Source organism: Branchiostoma belcheri, unplaced genomic scaffold (assembly GCF_001625305.1).
Source record: "Branchiostoma belcheri isolate BF01 breed outbred unplaced genomic scaffold, Haploidv18h27 scaffold2, whole genome shotgun sequence".
Lineage (NCBI taxonomy): Eukaryota > Metazoa > Chordata > Leptocardii > Amphioxiformes > Branchiostomatidae > Branchiostoma > Branchiostoma belcheri.
The window spans coordinates 6,212,524-6,228,661 of record NW_017803490.1 but is presented as its reverse complement, the minus strand read 5'-3'; the positions used below and the strand labels follow the sequence as shown (position 1 = coordinate 6,228,661).

At 39.0% G+C, this 16,138-nt stretch overlaps 3 protein-coding genes across 3 annotated transcripts in view; all 3 read right to left on the bottom strand.

Annotated features, from left to right (window-relative positions):
- Positions 1-708, bottom strand: part of LOC109468449 — an 8,307-nt gene extending 7,599 nt beyond the window's left edge. Inside the window, exon 1 of the mRNA XM_019766692.1 lies at positions 629-708. Within this exon, the coding sequence (XP_019622251.1) occupies positions 629-677 (49 nt within the window). The 5' untranslated portion in view covers positions 678-708. The remainder of the gene's footprint in view (positions 1-628) is intronic.
- A 2,868-nt stretch (positions 709-3,576) lies between these two features.
- On the bottom strand, positions 3,577-6,704 carry LOC109469008 (NXPE family member 1-like). The gene is made up of 4 exons (XM_019767396.1): positions 6,621-6,704; positions 5,157-5,914; positions 4,877-4,932; positions 3,577-4,358 (listed from the first exon to the last, which is right to left on the bottom strand). Exons 1-4 carry the CDS (start codon positions 6,693-6,695, stop codon positions 3,589-3,591), a joined length of 1,659 nt encoding a protein of 552 aa, XP_019622955.1. The 5' UTR covers positions 6,696-6,704; the 3' UTR covers positions 3,577-3,588.
- A 1,366-nt stretch (positions 6,705-8,070) lies between these two features.
- Positions 8,071-13,569, bottom strand: LOC109468980 (NXPE family member 3-like). Its single transcript, XM_019767361.1, has 7 exons — positions 13,479-13,569; positions 12,799-12,920; positions 11,893-12,382; positions 11,462-11,553; positions 10,350-11,347; positions 9,646-9,695; positions 8,071-8,843 (listed from the first exon to the last, which is right to left on the bottom strand). Exons 2-7 carry the CDS (start codon positions 12,871-12,873, stop codon positions 8,074-8,076), a joined length of 2,475 nt encoding a protein of 824 aa, XP_019622920.1. The 5' UTR covers positions 12,874-12,920; positions 13,479-13,569; the 3' UTR covers positions 8,071-8,073.
- Between the last annotated feature and the right edge of the window lie 2,569 nt (positions 13,570-16,138).

The window sequence follows — 16,138 nt, the reverse complement described above, 5'->3', positions numbered from 1 at the left end:
CGTGTCGTGTCGTCGTGTCGTGTGTGTGTGTGTGTGTGTGTGTGTGTGTGTGTGTGTAGTGTGTGTGTGTGTGCGTGCGTGCGTGCGTGCGTGCGTGCGTGCGTGCGTGCGCGCGCGCGCGCGCGCGCGCGCGCGTGCGTGCGTGCGTGCGTGCGTGCGTGTGTGTGTGTGTGTGTGTGCATGTGTATGTGCACATATATGCGTGTGTGCAGTCTGTAACTGTAGCTAAATGGATAGTAAACGACTTAACCCGAGCTTTCTAAAAGTTTTAGAAACCAAAATATCAAAGCGTTGCTCTACTCAATTTTCAATGCAGGAAATGGCATATTGACAATGTAAACTAGTCACAGCAGACATATATATGGTCATTCCGGCACACAGGCGTGGTGCGTCTATATAAAGAGCTAGATATAAGGAGAATGCAAACACACTTAGATCCGGAATGGCGAGAATAAACTAGTAAAAACAACTTCGCCCTCCCCATGCCCAACTTTACCCACGGCAAAAGTCCGACAAAACTGACTGAGCAGAAAATATGGCGGTTTTGGCCCATTTTCTACACTAGACCTCTCCCCTAGAAAGACTAACACCCTCTGTCGTAAGAAACAAGCACGAGAAATATGTTCACCTCCCAATATAAGAACGCTCGGCTTTCCTTCCATGCCAACTGTAGCCATTACGGACCAGCTGTTTACCTGGGATGTTCCACTAATGAAATAGGGGTGGCGCGCGAAATCACGCATGGCTCACTGGGGGCCTCTAGCGATCCTTGTAAAAACTGCACGAAAATTGTATGCGTTCTTGTCGATGCATGTGACTGAAATGTGCAATGAGTACTGTCGCCGTTAGAGGTCCAAATTGACGTATCAACGCAGAGATCGGAAGAATTGTGACGAGGGAACATATTTTAAAGGCATCTTAGCACATGTTCATCATCATTTGATACTTGAAGCATTTGAAATAGCCCTCAAAGAAGCTACTAGTATGTGAGGAGTCCCTCCATTTTTTGGTACAACCAATAGATAGCTAGAACCAGCCTACGATACGAATTTTTAAAGCAAACAACTGTTTTCCGTCAGCAACATCCAATATATTTTCCTAACAGATATAACTGTATGCTATGGGATAGGGTTCAACTAATAGATTCAACATTTAAAATTGACTTTGAAAATTCATTTTTATTGCCCTTAAACCGTTTGGGACGACTTTAAGTATCACTAACTAAAGTGTTGTTCGTACAAAATTCACAAAAGCACGAGAAGTTTTGTCTGCCCTCATAATGAAAAAAAAGTATTGTCTGACAACATATGCCCAATGACTACTTTGGTGACCCTGGTCGCTACACAAAGACTGCAATTCGCCACACAAATAGCTATACATTGTCTTTCATCATTATAGTTTTTTGTCGTCCTTGTAGACGGTGTGAAAATAATTACAGTGTCTGCTACCAGCACCTGATCATAAATGGCAATTCTATTGGGCGTTTCCTCGATTTACTACCATACAATGTACAGTCTTCTGTCATACTTATGATTATGGTATTTCTACCACACTGACCATTGCTCGTACTCTCCAAGCAGAGGTTAGGGTTTGGGGTTATTTTTGGCGTGTTTTTTAAGGCTTTTTTTATCCGTTTTTTTTTTTGCACTAGGATTTTTTTCCATCCATACACCACCAAAAAATATCCAATGGAAAAAAGAAACTCCGATAAAAGTCTTTAAAAAAGCCAAAAATAACCCCAAACCCTAACCTCTGCTGGGAGAGTACATTGCTCATAAGAGTAAATGCATTCTTTTGTCCTACACACGTGGTTGTTATATTTTTTCAGAGTATCTAAAGAAATCGTGTCCAACGATTCATGACATTATGAGTCAGACAGGACGTCATTTGGACAATTATTTAAGAAATAATGACGCACTCTCGTGCAATAATGCGTAGCTAGAAGACGGTGCACTAGTATTTACTTCACGAAATGAAGTGGAATTAATTTGATGACACCTGGTTAAAAGCTAGGAGGGTAAGGGACAGTAACCCTGACAGATAAAGAGGACAAGTTAAAAGCACTGGCGGAAACAGGCTACCAAAGGGTCACCTCTTTTGATCTCAAAGAAATACCTGCTATTTTGTACATTTTACATAAGAATGGCAGTCTATATAGTGCCATTTGGGCGTGTCGGAATGACTGCCCTGTTCCATCTCAAACTTGTTGACGTAGTCTGCTATCTCCATGGCTACAAACACCCGAACAACAAGTTTTTGAAGAGAATGTACCTTGAAAGCTTCATAGTTAACTTCCACTTGTTGTCTTATAAGTGAAAAAGACACTCGTTGTAATTTCAACTTAGCGCTGTCGTATAAGTTGATATTCGCTTGTATTGTGTCTTCCAAAAGTTACATTTTATGGTTTTGAATTACAGATGCAAGGGACATTTTGTTGTAATTAGTTAAGGAATTAGGGCGGAAACATTTGATTGAAAACAGAGACACAGGGTTCCAAAGTAACTTTTAGACTTGGGAATAGAACAAGGAGTCTGTATTTGGAGCTCATTGGGTTAGAATGTCCTTGGCGTGGTTACCAGACCTATTTTAGCTTCCGAGTCTATATCCTCTCCTCTATTAGCCGACTAGAATATATAATGGCCTACCACAGTCAGAAAGATAGCAAGAATTGAAACACAACTGTGCGAATGTTTCTCTCAGTTTATTTCCCAATAATAAAATCAAACGGTCAGCTGTCTTGTATTCATAGCTTATATATAAGACAGCAATCGGTCCCAGAATGTCATTTCATCCATAAAAACTTACACAACACTAGTACTGCTAGACTGTGGAACACAAGAAAAGTATATATATCCAAACCAATCCAATGGTAGCATAGACATCCAGTTAGTTATCGATATGTATATCATCGAAAGATTATTCTTCAATCAGATGTTTAGGCTTCGGCGTAATTTTGGCGTAATTTTAGGGGTTTTTTTGCGATCATATCGGGATATCTTTTTTGTACTGGATTTTTCTTTACGCCAGTTAGAAAAACGCCTAAAACACGCCAAAATAATCCGAAGCAGAAACCTCTACTTGGACAGTATCGAAACTTTCTCAAAGATCAAATTATTTTCCATTGCTGTTTCTTGAATCTACAGTATACTGTAATCTACCAAAATAATATCGTACAGTCACACTATTCTATTGAGATATAATATATGCAAGCCACTAAGTTAAAAACAAAATGTAAATGGCATGTATGATATGTTACGCTGATAACTAATTAACGTTATTTAATATCAGATTAATAACAATAGACCAAATGTTGATAAACAGACGATGGAGATGGTTAGGTCACATATGCCGCATGCCATCACATAGTATAACCAAAACAGCTCTAAGATGGACGCCTCAGGGCAGGAGACCTAGAGGACGACCGAAGGAAACATGGCGAAGAACCATCGACAAAGAAGTGGGGAGCCATGGTTTCACTCTCGATGAGGCACCAAAGATGGCAGCGGACCGGGCCAGATGGAAGACCTTCCTTCTTCCTTAAGAGCCATGCTGGCTCAGAAGAGGACTAAGTAATATCAGACTTATATCTTAGTTTGAGCACAAATAGGACAACATCATTTCTACATGACCCTTGATGATGTCAGGACCTGGGTGTAAGCTATAGAACGGCTCTTCACATAAGGACATCTCCCACACATCCAGGATAAAAATGTTCAGGTCTCCGAGAATCTGCTTAGCCTCGTGTATGAGCTGGTGCGTGTACCAGTTACTGTTTTCCAGAAAGTGTTCTAATTTTACATGGCCCTGCATAGCGCCTGTTCTCCAGACTATTTTTGTGTCAGGATAGCGATTGAGCAGACGTTCTATAGCATACCGAATGCCCCACACCCTTGAGCGAAACGTTTCCAGTGGTTCTGCGTTGTAGTGAGCCCAGAAACACAGAACAACCATCATATTGGGTCCACCCACAATTCTATCCACCTCATCTGCAACATACTTTAGGTACCTAACTTGAAGTGCAGGGGTACCATGGTTCCGTGGAAAAGTATGAAACACAAAATCTACCTTCATGCTTTTATGTTTCCTTTCCCACTCTCTTTTTCCTTCAGGTAGTTGCGCAGTAATTTTCTGGACTAGATCTTCAAGATACCCAAAGTATTGTCGCCCAGTTGAATCGCCTAAGATAGTGATAGACTTGTTCCTCAAACACTTGTAGTCTAATGGCGAAGAGTGGATTCTAAGTGGCTTACATCTGAGGGAGTGCCATGTTTTGTTGTACCAATACCCTTCGGAACTTGACTCTGCGAGTTGTGGCCCACATGGTGGTAGAGTTTTCCCTTCGACGCCATCTCGAATACCTAGAAACAAAATCAGATGAAAACAGAATTAGTTCTAAACTCAGTATCAAATCTGTATATATTAACATTCAGGCAAGTCTAGAAATTTCTCCAATGATTGTAAAAACTTCATCCCATTCTACACACTGTTGTATTGGGTAGATTAGCCTTATTGAATTGTAGTTATGTACCAGCAGTAGTTGCCATATTTTGTACCTTGTACAATTGTTGTGCAATTAACAAAATAAAAACATACAGTATAATGTGCAATAAAAGTATTAAATATGATAGAAATCAAAATACTAGTATAACATTAAGTTTGGAAAAATAAAGTTTTGCAACATTATTGCCAGTACAATGTATTTACATGTAAAATATACTTAGTATAATTACTCTCTGTCAGATTTTTCCAACTGAATGCACGGCAGAGAATGGTTGAGAACGAGTGAGTTATTTGATAATATATGGCCCAATGTTTCTTGCAAAACATAATATACACGGTGTGCCACTTTCCAGGTCAAATTGTTATTGGTACTCACGGTTTCCTTTCACAGTGATCTTGACTTTATTCGGAACATCCAGATTCGCAAGTGTACTGCAATAAATAGATAGTCATTTAGATTATCATACTGTATCTACATTGTATTCGTCTTTCCAGTTGTAGCTAGTATCTAGGAAGTGCAATATATGTCTCTTGCAGCTTTTAACATAATTTTTCTGATAACAAAATATGGTTCGGTGAAAATTACAGCTAAAAAACAGCCGGGATCTGCCATGTGTTTGTTTGTTTGTAATGCCATTAGATAGATAAATAAATACCTGTTGAAAAGTGCAGCCTCGCTTGCTGTGACCATCGTTTCGTGCAGTTTGAGTGATGCTGGATAGTCTCGGTTACATGCTGTTATAGACTGGCAGGCTTTAACCCTTGTAGGCCTTTGGCAGTACCAGGTAGCGTTCGGTATGGACCTAGAATAGTCACAAATGTCTCTAGGATTGATACTATCGTTGCGGCTGAAGGTACAGTGTACCCACTCCTCTTCGCCAGAAATCTCGTCCACAAAGCTACACTTCGTCACCCGTCTGTCTAAGAAGTTGTCACGGATTCGTTTCAGAACTTCCACCGACTCGCTCGAGTGCCCCAGTCGGACTGAGATAGCCAAACTCCCCGGCCAGCTTAGGAAGAATCTCGCGATGTAGACTCCATTGCCACGATCCGTCACCTGCCCAGCCGTACAGGCCTTGACGCGAGACTTTGCCGTTGTGCACAGCTTTGCCAACAGAAAGTCTCCTCCGTTCGTCTTCTGCCGTCCCTTGGCATCGCGAGCAACTATTCTTACCACTAGCGTGTCTCCAACTTGGTAGACTGTTCTAGGGTTGATAACACCTATTAACATGTGTTCAGCGGTTGTGACTTCACTCATGTCGATGTGATCGCGCTTCTGACTCCAGGCTGAAGCCACCATGCTTTGTTTACTTTCCAGAGGATGTTCCAACGATGTGCCAGGGTTTTCAACTCGGGATGTCGCGATTTCTCCCACTCTGCTATTGTCCACCATCCATGTCTGCCCCTGGAAAATCTACCAAGACAACAGTTGTCGTTATTGGATATCTACATGTATTTTTTAAATCTTGATTTGATTATATGAACATCTTAATATTTCAGACACAATCTTAGGTAATGATGTCTGTCCATGGAAAATATACGAAGAAAATAGTTGCTATTATTAGATATTTATACTTTTACATCTTGGTTTTATATGAACATCTTGATATTTCAGACACAATCTTAAGTAACACCTGAAGTTACAATAAAAAGCTTTGTACGTCAGGTATTGTATGTCTAGATTATAGCAATACACTCAGGGTACGAAGAGACAAAACTTCTTAATCCATTTCTGGTAAAATAATGTGATAATAGGGGGTGTTATCCCACTAATTCAGCATATAGAGAATTGTGGTGGCACGAAAGGTTAAAAAATGGGATATACAAATAACATACAATTATCTCCATAATACCGATTAGCTTGCTGACTGTTAGACTGTGAGCTCGCTAGACCAATTAGCACGTTTTTTTTTTACGGTCAAATACTTTTCAGTACTAAATAAATGGGATGAATAGTCAGATCAAGGCAATGGGTTAAGTTCGGAAAACTTTTCCTGGAGTATCACATGCCAAAACCAGTCATAATTTACCGGGCATATATCACATTTCGTGCAGGGTAAAAAGTCAACGAAAGACACTACTAAGTGACACAAAAATGACCCAGTAAGAGTTAAACTTACCATTCCCGTGCAGAGTAGAGAGAACAAACTGCAACCGAGAAAGCCGGCAATATATCCTCCCCTTTTCTCCAACATTTTGCTTGACTGGCCTTCTCTTGTCCTGTTACTTAGAACGAATGAGTACTGGTACTACATGTAGAACATCGACACCAAGTGACTGCAAAAACGACTAAGCAGACAATTAGCATAACAATACAGTGTTCCAGAAAGTAGGGTAGACTACTGGTTAGACCTGTTTGCTTTCGTGCCATTACGTACATGTACATGTAGTTCTGCTGCAGTACCATAGCAAGCCTTCAGGGGGTCAAAATCTTATCATTTCGAGGTCTCATGAAGACCTTCCCACGTACCGAATGTATCAAGCTTAAGAAAGACAATCTATATAAGCCTTCTCGAGCAATCGTGTTGACAGACAGACAAACACACACGAATGTCTTGTGGGGTCGTGTGGTGTAGCGGCACAGAGTGCTCGACTCGGAACCCAGAGGTCCCAGGTTCGAGTCCTGACATGCCACCGATCTTGTGCCCTCGGGAAAGGCACTTTAAACGACTTTCCTCACTTCGCTCAGGTGTAAATGTCCCATGTGTTGGTGACGGCATTAATATAAGTTGAAAAAACTTGAGTGTGCCGTCACCACGTCTTGTGATTAGATGTTGGAATATAAAAAAAATACCTCCAAATATAACTACATATGTGTCATGAGTATTTATTGCTTTTTTTACGTTCCCCTCTTTCAAAACTCTAGATCTAGAAATACCATACTACCCTAGGGAGGGGGCATAAAGAATATAGATACATGTATCTGAATTGTTTTCAACAAAAGCTAATGAAAACAGAAAACATTTGACAAGCATGACAAAAGTGCCTGGTATTCACATGTGATTTATTCATTAGGTATAGAATCATTACAAGTTTTCGGAAAAAAATCACAAAAGAAAATTATTTATAAAGAACATAAACACTTAAATATAAACTATGATATGGTTCTAATGGTATCAATGAACATTTGTATTGGTGTTACTATAAAATGCTATTATTGTATACCTAGTCTACATTTTTATCTCCTTAAACGTATCATTGGCCAAAGGAAGAGTTAGACGACAGACATTCAGCGTCCGGGTCGTTAGGGATTGGAACAGTCTACCACAGGCCGTAATTAACTCAGAATCAGTATTAAAATGAGTTCAAGACGAACTTAGACAAATACTGGGAGAGCATAAAGTATAACACTGAGTGAAGTCGAGATCGGGATCACCACAGGATTACCTCTCATCCCGAAGACGGTATCAAGGTATGATAAAACTAAAGCTATCGGTATCATATTATGGTGTTTACGTAAGAATAAACAGTAAAATGTCATGTTCCCGTATATACAAATACACACCCTTCACCGCATCAAAGCTGTACAAAGCAATCGTTACATATTCAAAACACCCATACATGTATATGTGGTTACTGTGGGCATATATAAGAATAAAACATGTCTAAATGGTTTTTGATGACTTCATCGTGAGGGTGAACACTATGCTCATGCCACTGACACACAGACATATCCCAGACATCAAGAATTGTAACGTTTAAATCGCCCAGAATCTCTTTAGTCTCCTGTAACACTTGATAGGCATACCAGTTGCTATTGTCTCGCAAATGAGAGAACGTAACAAAACCGCGAGTGTTACTAGAGCGAACGAAGACTTTGGTCTCAGGGTACCTGCTATGTAGGTGCTGTATTGCATGTCGTATACCGTACATCCGAGAAACAAACGTTTCCATTGGTTCACCAGAGAAATGCCCCCATAGACCTAACACAATAACAACATCTGGTCCACCAATCATATTCTTGATCTCATCTGCAGTGAAACTGAACACATTCATAGGACGAGGCGGTGGACCGCCAACCGGAAAATGGTGGAACCTAAAATGTAGTTTTATGTTGTTCGTTTTGTTGGTGGTTACTCTAGGGCCGAGGAATTTATCCTTGTTTGGGTTGTCTACGGTGTTGATGTCTCTTGCTATTTCGCTGTACCACTGGCGAAGGGTGGAGTCTCCTTGCAGGTAGATGGTTTTGTTCCGCAGGCATCGGACGGCTGCCTCCCTGTCGAACCCTTGTTGTACACGACAGCGGAGGGAGAACCAGGTACCGTTGTACCAGTAACCTTCTGATGCTGGCTCAGGCAGATGGAGGCCACATTTCGGAAGGCCTTTGGGCACCATCCCTGTATCTAAAACGATTTTTTTTATTATTATTCATTCACATAGAAAAAGGTACAAGACATGGTAGTACCGCACTCAAGTGGAAAGCACTTATGTTTACGGCACCACTAAATAAATACATATAATAAAGAAAAAATAAACGCAACTTCAAGACAGGCAAACAGTAAACACAAGAAATTCAAAAGCGCAAGTCCGGTTCCCCACCCAATGATAAATGATGGCAAAGAGAGGACACAATACATAGATAACACAAGGGGAAATTGAAATCTTTTAAAAACGTTCTGATGTGGTGATAAAGTTTTGGGTAAGTGATAATATATTGGTGTTGACAACTGATGAGAATGCGGGACTACCACGGAGTAGAAGGTCAGTTTTTGCGTTGTCAGAAAGAGTTGTAAATTCTAGGGTGTTACATCTAAAACGATTGAAGCGACAATGAATGACGACCTATATTGCAAATTTTTGCCACAAACATTTGGCTATTTAAAGTACAGGTCACAAAAACAAAATGAACAGATACAGTTAACAGATACAAAAAGAAACTATCTATCGTTACATAAATTCAACTTTTCAGTTATTGTAGAAATAAAAGAACAGATGTGTTTTTCGGTTGATGGTTTGTCAAGTTGCATTATGAATATGAGTTTTTTCTACAGTGCACGAAATAGTGAGATCGTTTCTTTTTACAAACATATGTGTCACTTGGTCAGAGAACAACAACTTGAACAAGGTGAATTTTTCGCGACGTTATTATTTGTTATGTCAGTTAAAAACTCTTTTTCAAAAACAAACATACTGAAATATTCTTACCTCTTTCCTTCACATTAAGACTGATGTTCCCTGGAACCTCCACTTTGTCACTGTAACAAATATATTAGAAAATATTTAAACGTTGATCTCGAAAGTTTTAAATAACATAAAAAAATTACTGGCTAGTGGTCGTCGAGAATTCATGGTTTCATCACTTTATGAGGCAAATGTTAGACTTTTGAATAATTAAACTCTAGCTGATTCATTTTGTTTAATTGGACGAAACATAACAAAAAAAGTATACGTATACAAGATAGTGACCGAAATATTTGAGAAGTTCAAGCAGAATATAATGCAGTGTTTTAGAGAATGTTACATACAAGATAGCGAAGCAATAACACAATGTAAGTTTTGCGTTGAGAGAGAGAGAGAGTGAGAGAAAGAGAAATAAAGAACGAAAGTAAATTTCTTGGAGAAGTAAAAACTTCGTTACACATGACATCATTTACATGTATTGTACAGGTTGAATCATTTCAGAGATGTGTTATAGAGCAGTGTTACTTGCTAGAAGAATCCCAAAGGTTAAAAAACAACAGTTTATTCAAAGCAACAAAATCACACAAAAGCAGGGAATGCTGCATGCATCCCTGAATTGTAATTGATTTTTACAATAGTTTAAAAACAAGGCAGGACAGGTATACAGAAAAACACACTATATACAAATTATTATGTACAAAGACATAAAGACAAGACATAACGTGTACCCTTCAAGCAGTGCCTTCTCCTCTGCCGAGAACAGGTCGTCAACGCCGAGAGATTTGTTCCGATCCTGTCTGCATTGTATGGGGGGCTCACAAGGGGCACTTCTCGGCTTGTGACAATACCAAGTCACGTTAATGTCAGGTCTAGAAAAATCACAGATATTCCGACTGTATTCCGCCTTCTCGTTTTGGTTAAACGTACAACTTGTCCATTCGGTACTGTTCGTTTTTGGATCTTGAAACATGCAGGAGAAGAAACGTCTGATTTTGTCGCTTCGACTTTTCTTGAGGATGCTTACAGCTTCGCTGGAGTGAACAAGCCTGACAGTTGCGGTGACCAGGCCAGGCCAACCGAGAATAAACCGGGCTAGGTAGGTCCCGTTGCCGTAGTCTTTGATACGACCAGCGGTACTGGCCTGTACGGGGGACGTAGTGGTAAGTTGGGTGGTGAAGAAGTCTCCGCCGACAGTTTTCGGACGATTAAATGCATCTCTAGCAACTATCCTGAGCAACAGTTCGTCCCCTACCCTGTATGTTAGCCTGCGATTCAAAATATGTGCAATGGTTTTCTCGGACGAAGTCGGACTGATGGGAGGAATAGCGTTGTTGTTGGCTGAGACCTTGTTTTGCCGTACGTCATTTTGTGGAGGATTCTGATTTGGTAGCACATTGTTCTTATCGTTGGAGATGATTGGTTGGCTTGCACTGGCGTTGTCATTTATCCTCCTCTCTTGTCCTCCATCCTTGTTTGGGGCATTTTGATTGGGTAAGACCTTGTCTTTTTCCTGAGTGATGATTGGTTGGTCATTTGCACTGGAGGCTGCCTTGTCATCTGTCGTCTTGTCTTGCCCTCCATCGTTGTTTGGTAGGTTTTGATTGGGTAAGACTTTGTCCTTTTCTTTGATGATGTCTGGTTGGTCATTTGCTCTGGGGGCTGCGTTGTCGTTTATTCTCTTCTCTTGCCCTCCATTGTTGTTGGGTAGGTTTTGATTGGGTAAGACCTTGTCTTTTTCTTTGAGGATGTCTGGTTGGTCATTTGCACTGGGGGCAGCGTTGTCGTTTGTTCTCTTCTCTTGTCCTCCGTTATTGTTTGGGGGATTTTGATTGGGTAAGACCTTGTCTTTTTCCTGAGAGATGATTGGTTGGTCATTTACACTGGAGGCTGCCTTGTCATCCATCCTTTTTTCTTGCCCTCCATCGTTGTTTGGTAGGTTTTGATTGGGTAAGACTTTGTCCTTTTCTTTGAGGATGTTTGGTTGGTCATTTGCTCTGGAGGTTGCCTTGTCATCTGTCGTCTTGTCTTGCCCTCCATCGTTATTTGGTAGGTTTTGATTGGGTAAGACTTTGTCCTTTTCTTTGAGGATGTTTGGCTGGTCATTTGCACTGGGGGCAGCGTTGTCGTTTATTCCTTTCTCTTGCCCTCCATTGTTGTTTGGGGGATTTTGATTGGGTAAGACCTTGTCGTTTTCCTGAGAAATGATTGGTTGGTCTGCACTGGAGGCTGCCTTGTCATCTATTCTTTTTTCTTGCTCTCCATCGTTGTTTGGAGGGTTTTGGTTGGGAGATGCTTTGGAGATGCTTGGTTGGTCAGCACTGGAGGTTGCCTTGTCATCTATAGTTTTGTCTTGTCCTCCATCTTTGTTTGGAGCATTCTGATTGGGTAACACTTTGTTCTCTTCTTTTGAGGCGATTGGTTGGTCTGCAGTAGAGGCTGCCTTGTCATCTGTCGTTTTGTCTCGCTCTCCATTTTTGTTAGGAAGATTCTGATTGGGTAACACTTTGTTCTCTTCTTTGGGGACAGTTGGTTGGTCAACACTGGATGCTGCCTTGTCATCTATAGTTTTGTCTTGCCCTCCATTTTTGTTTGGGAGATTCTGATTGGGTGACACTTTGTTCTCTTCTTTCGGGACAGCTGGTTGATCATTCGCACTGAAAGGTATACTCATTTCTTGTTGCCCTAGTCGTCGGTCCATGTTGCGGCGAAAAATCTGATTGGGCAACATCTTGTTCACAGGAACGTCAAAGACTTCGGGTTTCTGTAAAAAAAAAACAGAAAAAAAAACAACAAAATGTCAGTTGACTGTAGTTTAATTTGCAACGAGTAGTAAATTTTGATAGATTTATGTCTTATTTGTCTTTGTAGTGAAGAATGAAAACCTTTACTGCACATTTATGCTTTTACAAGCTACTATTAAGTACAGGCCATGTAAAAAGCAGAGGTGAAATTACAGCAGTACTAAATGTGAACAAACATTTACAGGTTCAAGTTCTTCTTGCTTCATTAGGCAGTTGAATATGTATACAGATATATAGCTAATGATACATGTTTTGTCTAGTTTCATATCAATGAATAAGAATTTTTCTGTTCTATCTAAATGTCTGAAACTTGCATACAGGTATAGAGGATATCTCTCTTATTTCTATATAATTAAGGAACAACGGTAGAACTTACACTTTTTATAAAGAGCACCACTAGTAGGATTACTAGTATCGGCAACCCTTTCACAAACATTGTCTTCTTCCTCATTGTAGGATTGGTGAGTGTGAGTAAGAAAGGACACGTTGTTTATCTCTCTGTGAAAGAAAACAAAACGTCTGTAAATAAAATGAGTTTGCTAAGAAGACGAATGCATGTTGTATGGAAAGCAAACATGCCAGCATAGACGTGTCCAAGCAAGTGAAATTCATCGCTATAATAGACAGTTTATTGCACATACATGCCCGAGGGAAACCAAGCCCTACTCTTGCCGATAAAAAGTATTGTACAAAGATTAAAAGCCTGAAGATAAAAAAAATACACGTACGGGAGTTAGGTATTGATGACCCCTAAGAAAGAGGCTAAACCTCCTTGCCCCTAGAGACAAACTGCTTCTTAAATATATTCATTATAGATCCTAAACGTGTGTCATACGATGAGAAAAAAACAAATATCATAATTATTGTGAAGCAATGCAATACAACCCCCCACCCACACACACACACGCCAACAAAAAATCAGTAGTGGCAAAAATGTAACGCAAACACTAACATTAGTTCCACATGCATGTATTTTCAACTTATTCGTAGTCTTTCCTGTCGCTGCTTTCTAAAAAATTTCCACTTCATTACCTAGTAAATATGTAAAATTCTTACCGTTTTCTTGTGTGTCTTTTGAGCGTAGATCTCTCCAAGTTGCAGAATGATCGAGTTGAATCTCATCGAGTAAAAGATTTACGGTGGAACATAATAGTCTCCGTGTCGGCTTGTAGGATTGAGTGGAACCAGAAAAACTTGTTATGGTAATAAGGCTACTCTTCCCCCTACGTTGTCTGATAATGGGAGACGATTGTTCTCAATAAAAAGACAGATCAACTTCAATCATGTACCAAGACAACTTGTTTTTTTTTTACGCGTTTTTGAAGCCAACCTTCCTTTTTATTATTACTAATTACTGTGGCGTCTAATGAAAAACTGTGTGTGTGTCTGTGTGTGCGTGTGTATTTGGGGTATGTGTGTATGTGTGTGTGTGTTTGTGCGTGTAAGTATTTGTGTGTGTGTGTGTGTGTGTGTGGCGGGGGGGGGCGGTCGGGGTGTTTCTATTTGTCTTAAATTGTATTCTATGCATTTTCTAATTAAACTAAAATGATGCTGTTGATTCGTGGCTAAAGTTGTGTCTTGTGTTTTCATAATTACCTATGTCTTGCTGATGCGGGCATCTAGAGCTGTCCACAGTTTCCCTGTTTTTTACTTCGCAACCTACACATGGTAGGCATGTTCTCTCTCATTTTTTTGGCATGAATTTCAGGGCGGCAAAGTAAAAAAAAAATACGAAATCTGTCTGCTGTTGACATTTACTGTCATTTCTCAGCACATGTTTTCGTCATCATTTCATACCTGAAGCCTCTGGAATAGCCTAAACAAACTACATGAGGCGTTTCTTTATTTTGGGGTACCGGCCATAAAAAGAACCATATATAGCATAAAAAGCATATGGAAAAATTTAGTAGTAGATATTAAAAAAAAATTGAAAGAATTCAATTTCAAGCTTTTGCATGATATTCTTCCATGTAAAGTGAAACTGAACAAATGGCAAATTAGGAATCAAGCAGGTGAAGAATATAGTCCAATGTGCACACCATGTAATGTTAAGGAAACCTACATGCATATGCTTGTAAATTGCAAAAGGCTGGGTAACTACTGGGGAAAAGTTGAAAATAGATTGAATTACCATGGCACTAGAATTAAGATAAACAAATTGTCAATATTTTTTGGAGTGGATCAAAATTTGGAAGTCTTCACTGTAAATATCACTCTTGCGATTACTGTAGCAAAATTTGTTATTTATAAATCCTGGATGGAATTTAAGGATAAGGATAGCATGCAACACAACTTATGGTATTACTACTTAACCGAGATGTCCTTTAGACATCTGTAACTATGTTTATTGCATTGTATGTTGTGTATGTGTATATTTTGTATACTTTGTATATATTTTGTCTCTTGGTCATCAATAAAGTTTTGAAAAAAATAAATAAAAAGCAATAGTTTTCCGTCAGTGACACCGCATTTTGCCTCATAGACAACAGTGATACAATGGGATAGGATTGATTCATATTACCGCATTAAAAGAATAACCAGAAAAATTGACCTTGAAAATCAATCATCAATTAATCAATCAACCTAAAAGCTGAATAATGATAGCCATCCTTCATATTCTTCATTTTTCTGTGACACAATTGTTATAGTCATTTTCTTTTCTAATTTTCTATACTTTTAAAATCGTTGTTGTGTATTTGTTATGGTAGTTTATTTGTTGATGGTTCATTGCAATCGTATCTTATTATTGTATAATGTGTTGTGTAGCTTAAATAGTATGTAGGGAGGACTTCGGGATAATTATACATGTATATAATCACTAATAATGATTTAATGAGCTAAAACTAACGAACTCCAGACCAATACATTGATTGGTACTGGTTTCGAAGAAATAGAAAATGCAACACTGCAAATTCTTGAATATTATCGCCTTTAATAACTTCATTAAAATGTAATACAATACAAAATACAATGTACCCATTTCTATATTTTGTCTGTGGATATGTGGTTGTTACTTTTCACCACACAAATAATTTTGATATGACAATACATGAGGGTATTTGAAAAATGAAAAAAATCCCTTTGTTTGTAGTAATTCTTTATTATATTTATTGGTCAGACTGAAAGATGACCCAACATTCCAGAATTATGCTACATGTATATAGCTATATTGATGCACAACTTGATGTAATTACATACACATGGGTAACTACTGCTATTGACTGTTCTCACCCTAATAGGTAATGTATTGAGGCAGTCTTTTCTAAATGTTCTTCTAAAATACCTACATTAACTGAAGGATTTATATAAATGATAAAAAGTTGATATGTAATTTGCTAGAGTGAATACAGGTAGTCAATTTGACTCATAAAAATGTGAAATACCAAACAAAATGAACCAGTGGAGATCACAGTACACCAAACAAAATAAAGTGAGGAACACACTACATGTACTTAACATTGGCAATACAAAACTAAATCCCTCCAATATAAGAACACCTACATTATATTATGTTATTAATTTTGCTGAAGAGCAGGATGAAATGATCCTGGGAAGTGCTAATCTCCATGCAGATCTTTTGGTGTCTGCAAAGAATTGAAGGTGGCAAAATGGTATCTGTATAGCAAATGGATACTGCCTGTCAATTTGATACTGTTTATTATGTTATCAATTTTGCTGAATAGTAGGATGAAATAATCTGAGAATTATTAATCTCC

Coding starts and splice junctions, on each gene's coding strand:
- LOC109469008 (XM_019767396.1), bottom strand. CDS start 6,695: ATGTTGGAGAAAAGGGGAGGATATATTGCCGGCTTTCTCGGTTGCAGT. Junction 5,915..6,620: donor CTCTACTCTGCACGGGAATG/GTAAGTTTAACT, acceptor TTGTCTTGGTAG/ATTTTCCAGGGGCAGACATG. Junction 4,359..4,876: donor GATCACTGTGAAAGGAAACC/GTGAGTACCAAT, acceptor TTTTGTTTCTAG/GTATTCGAGATGGCGTCGAA.
- LOC109468980 (XM_019767361.1), bottom strand. CDS start 12,873: ATGAGGAAGAAGACAATGTTTGTGAAAGGGTTGCCGATACTAGTAATC. Junction 11,348..11,461: donor TCTCTCAGGAAAAAGACAAG/GTCTTACCCAAT, acceptor GAAAAAGACAAG/GTCTTACCCAATCAAAACCT. Junction 8,844..9,645: donor TCTTAATGTGAAGGAAAGAG/GTAAGAATATTT, acceptor AAATCGTTTTAG/ATACAGGGATGGTGCCCAAA.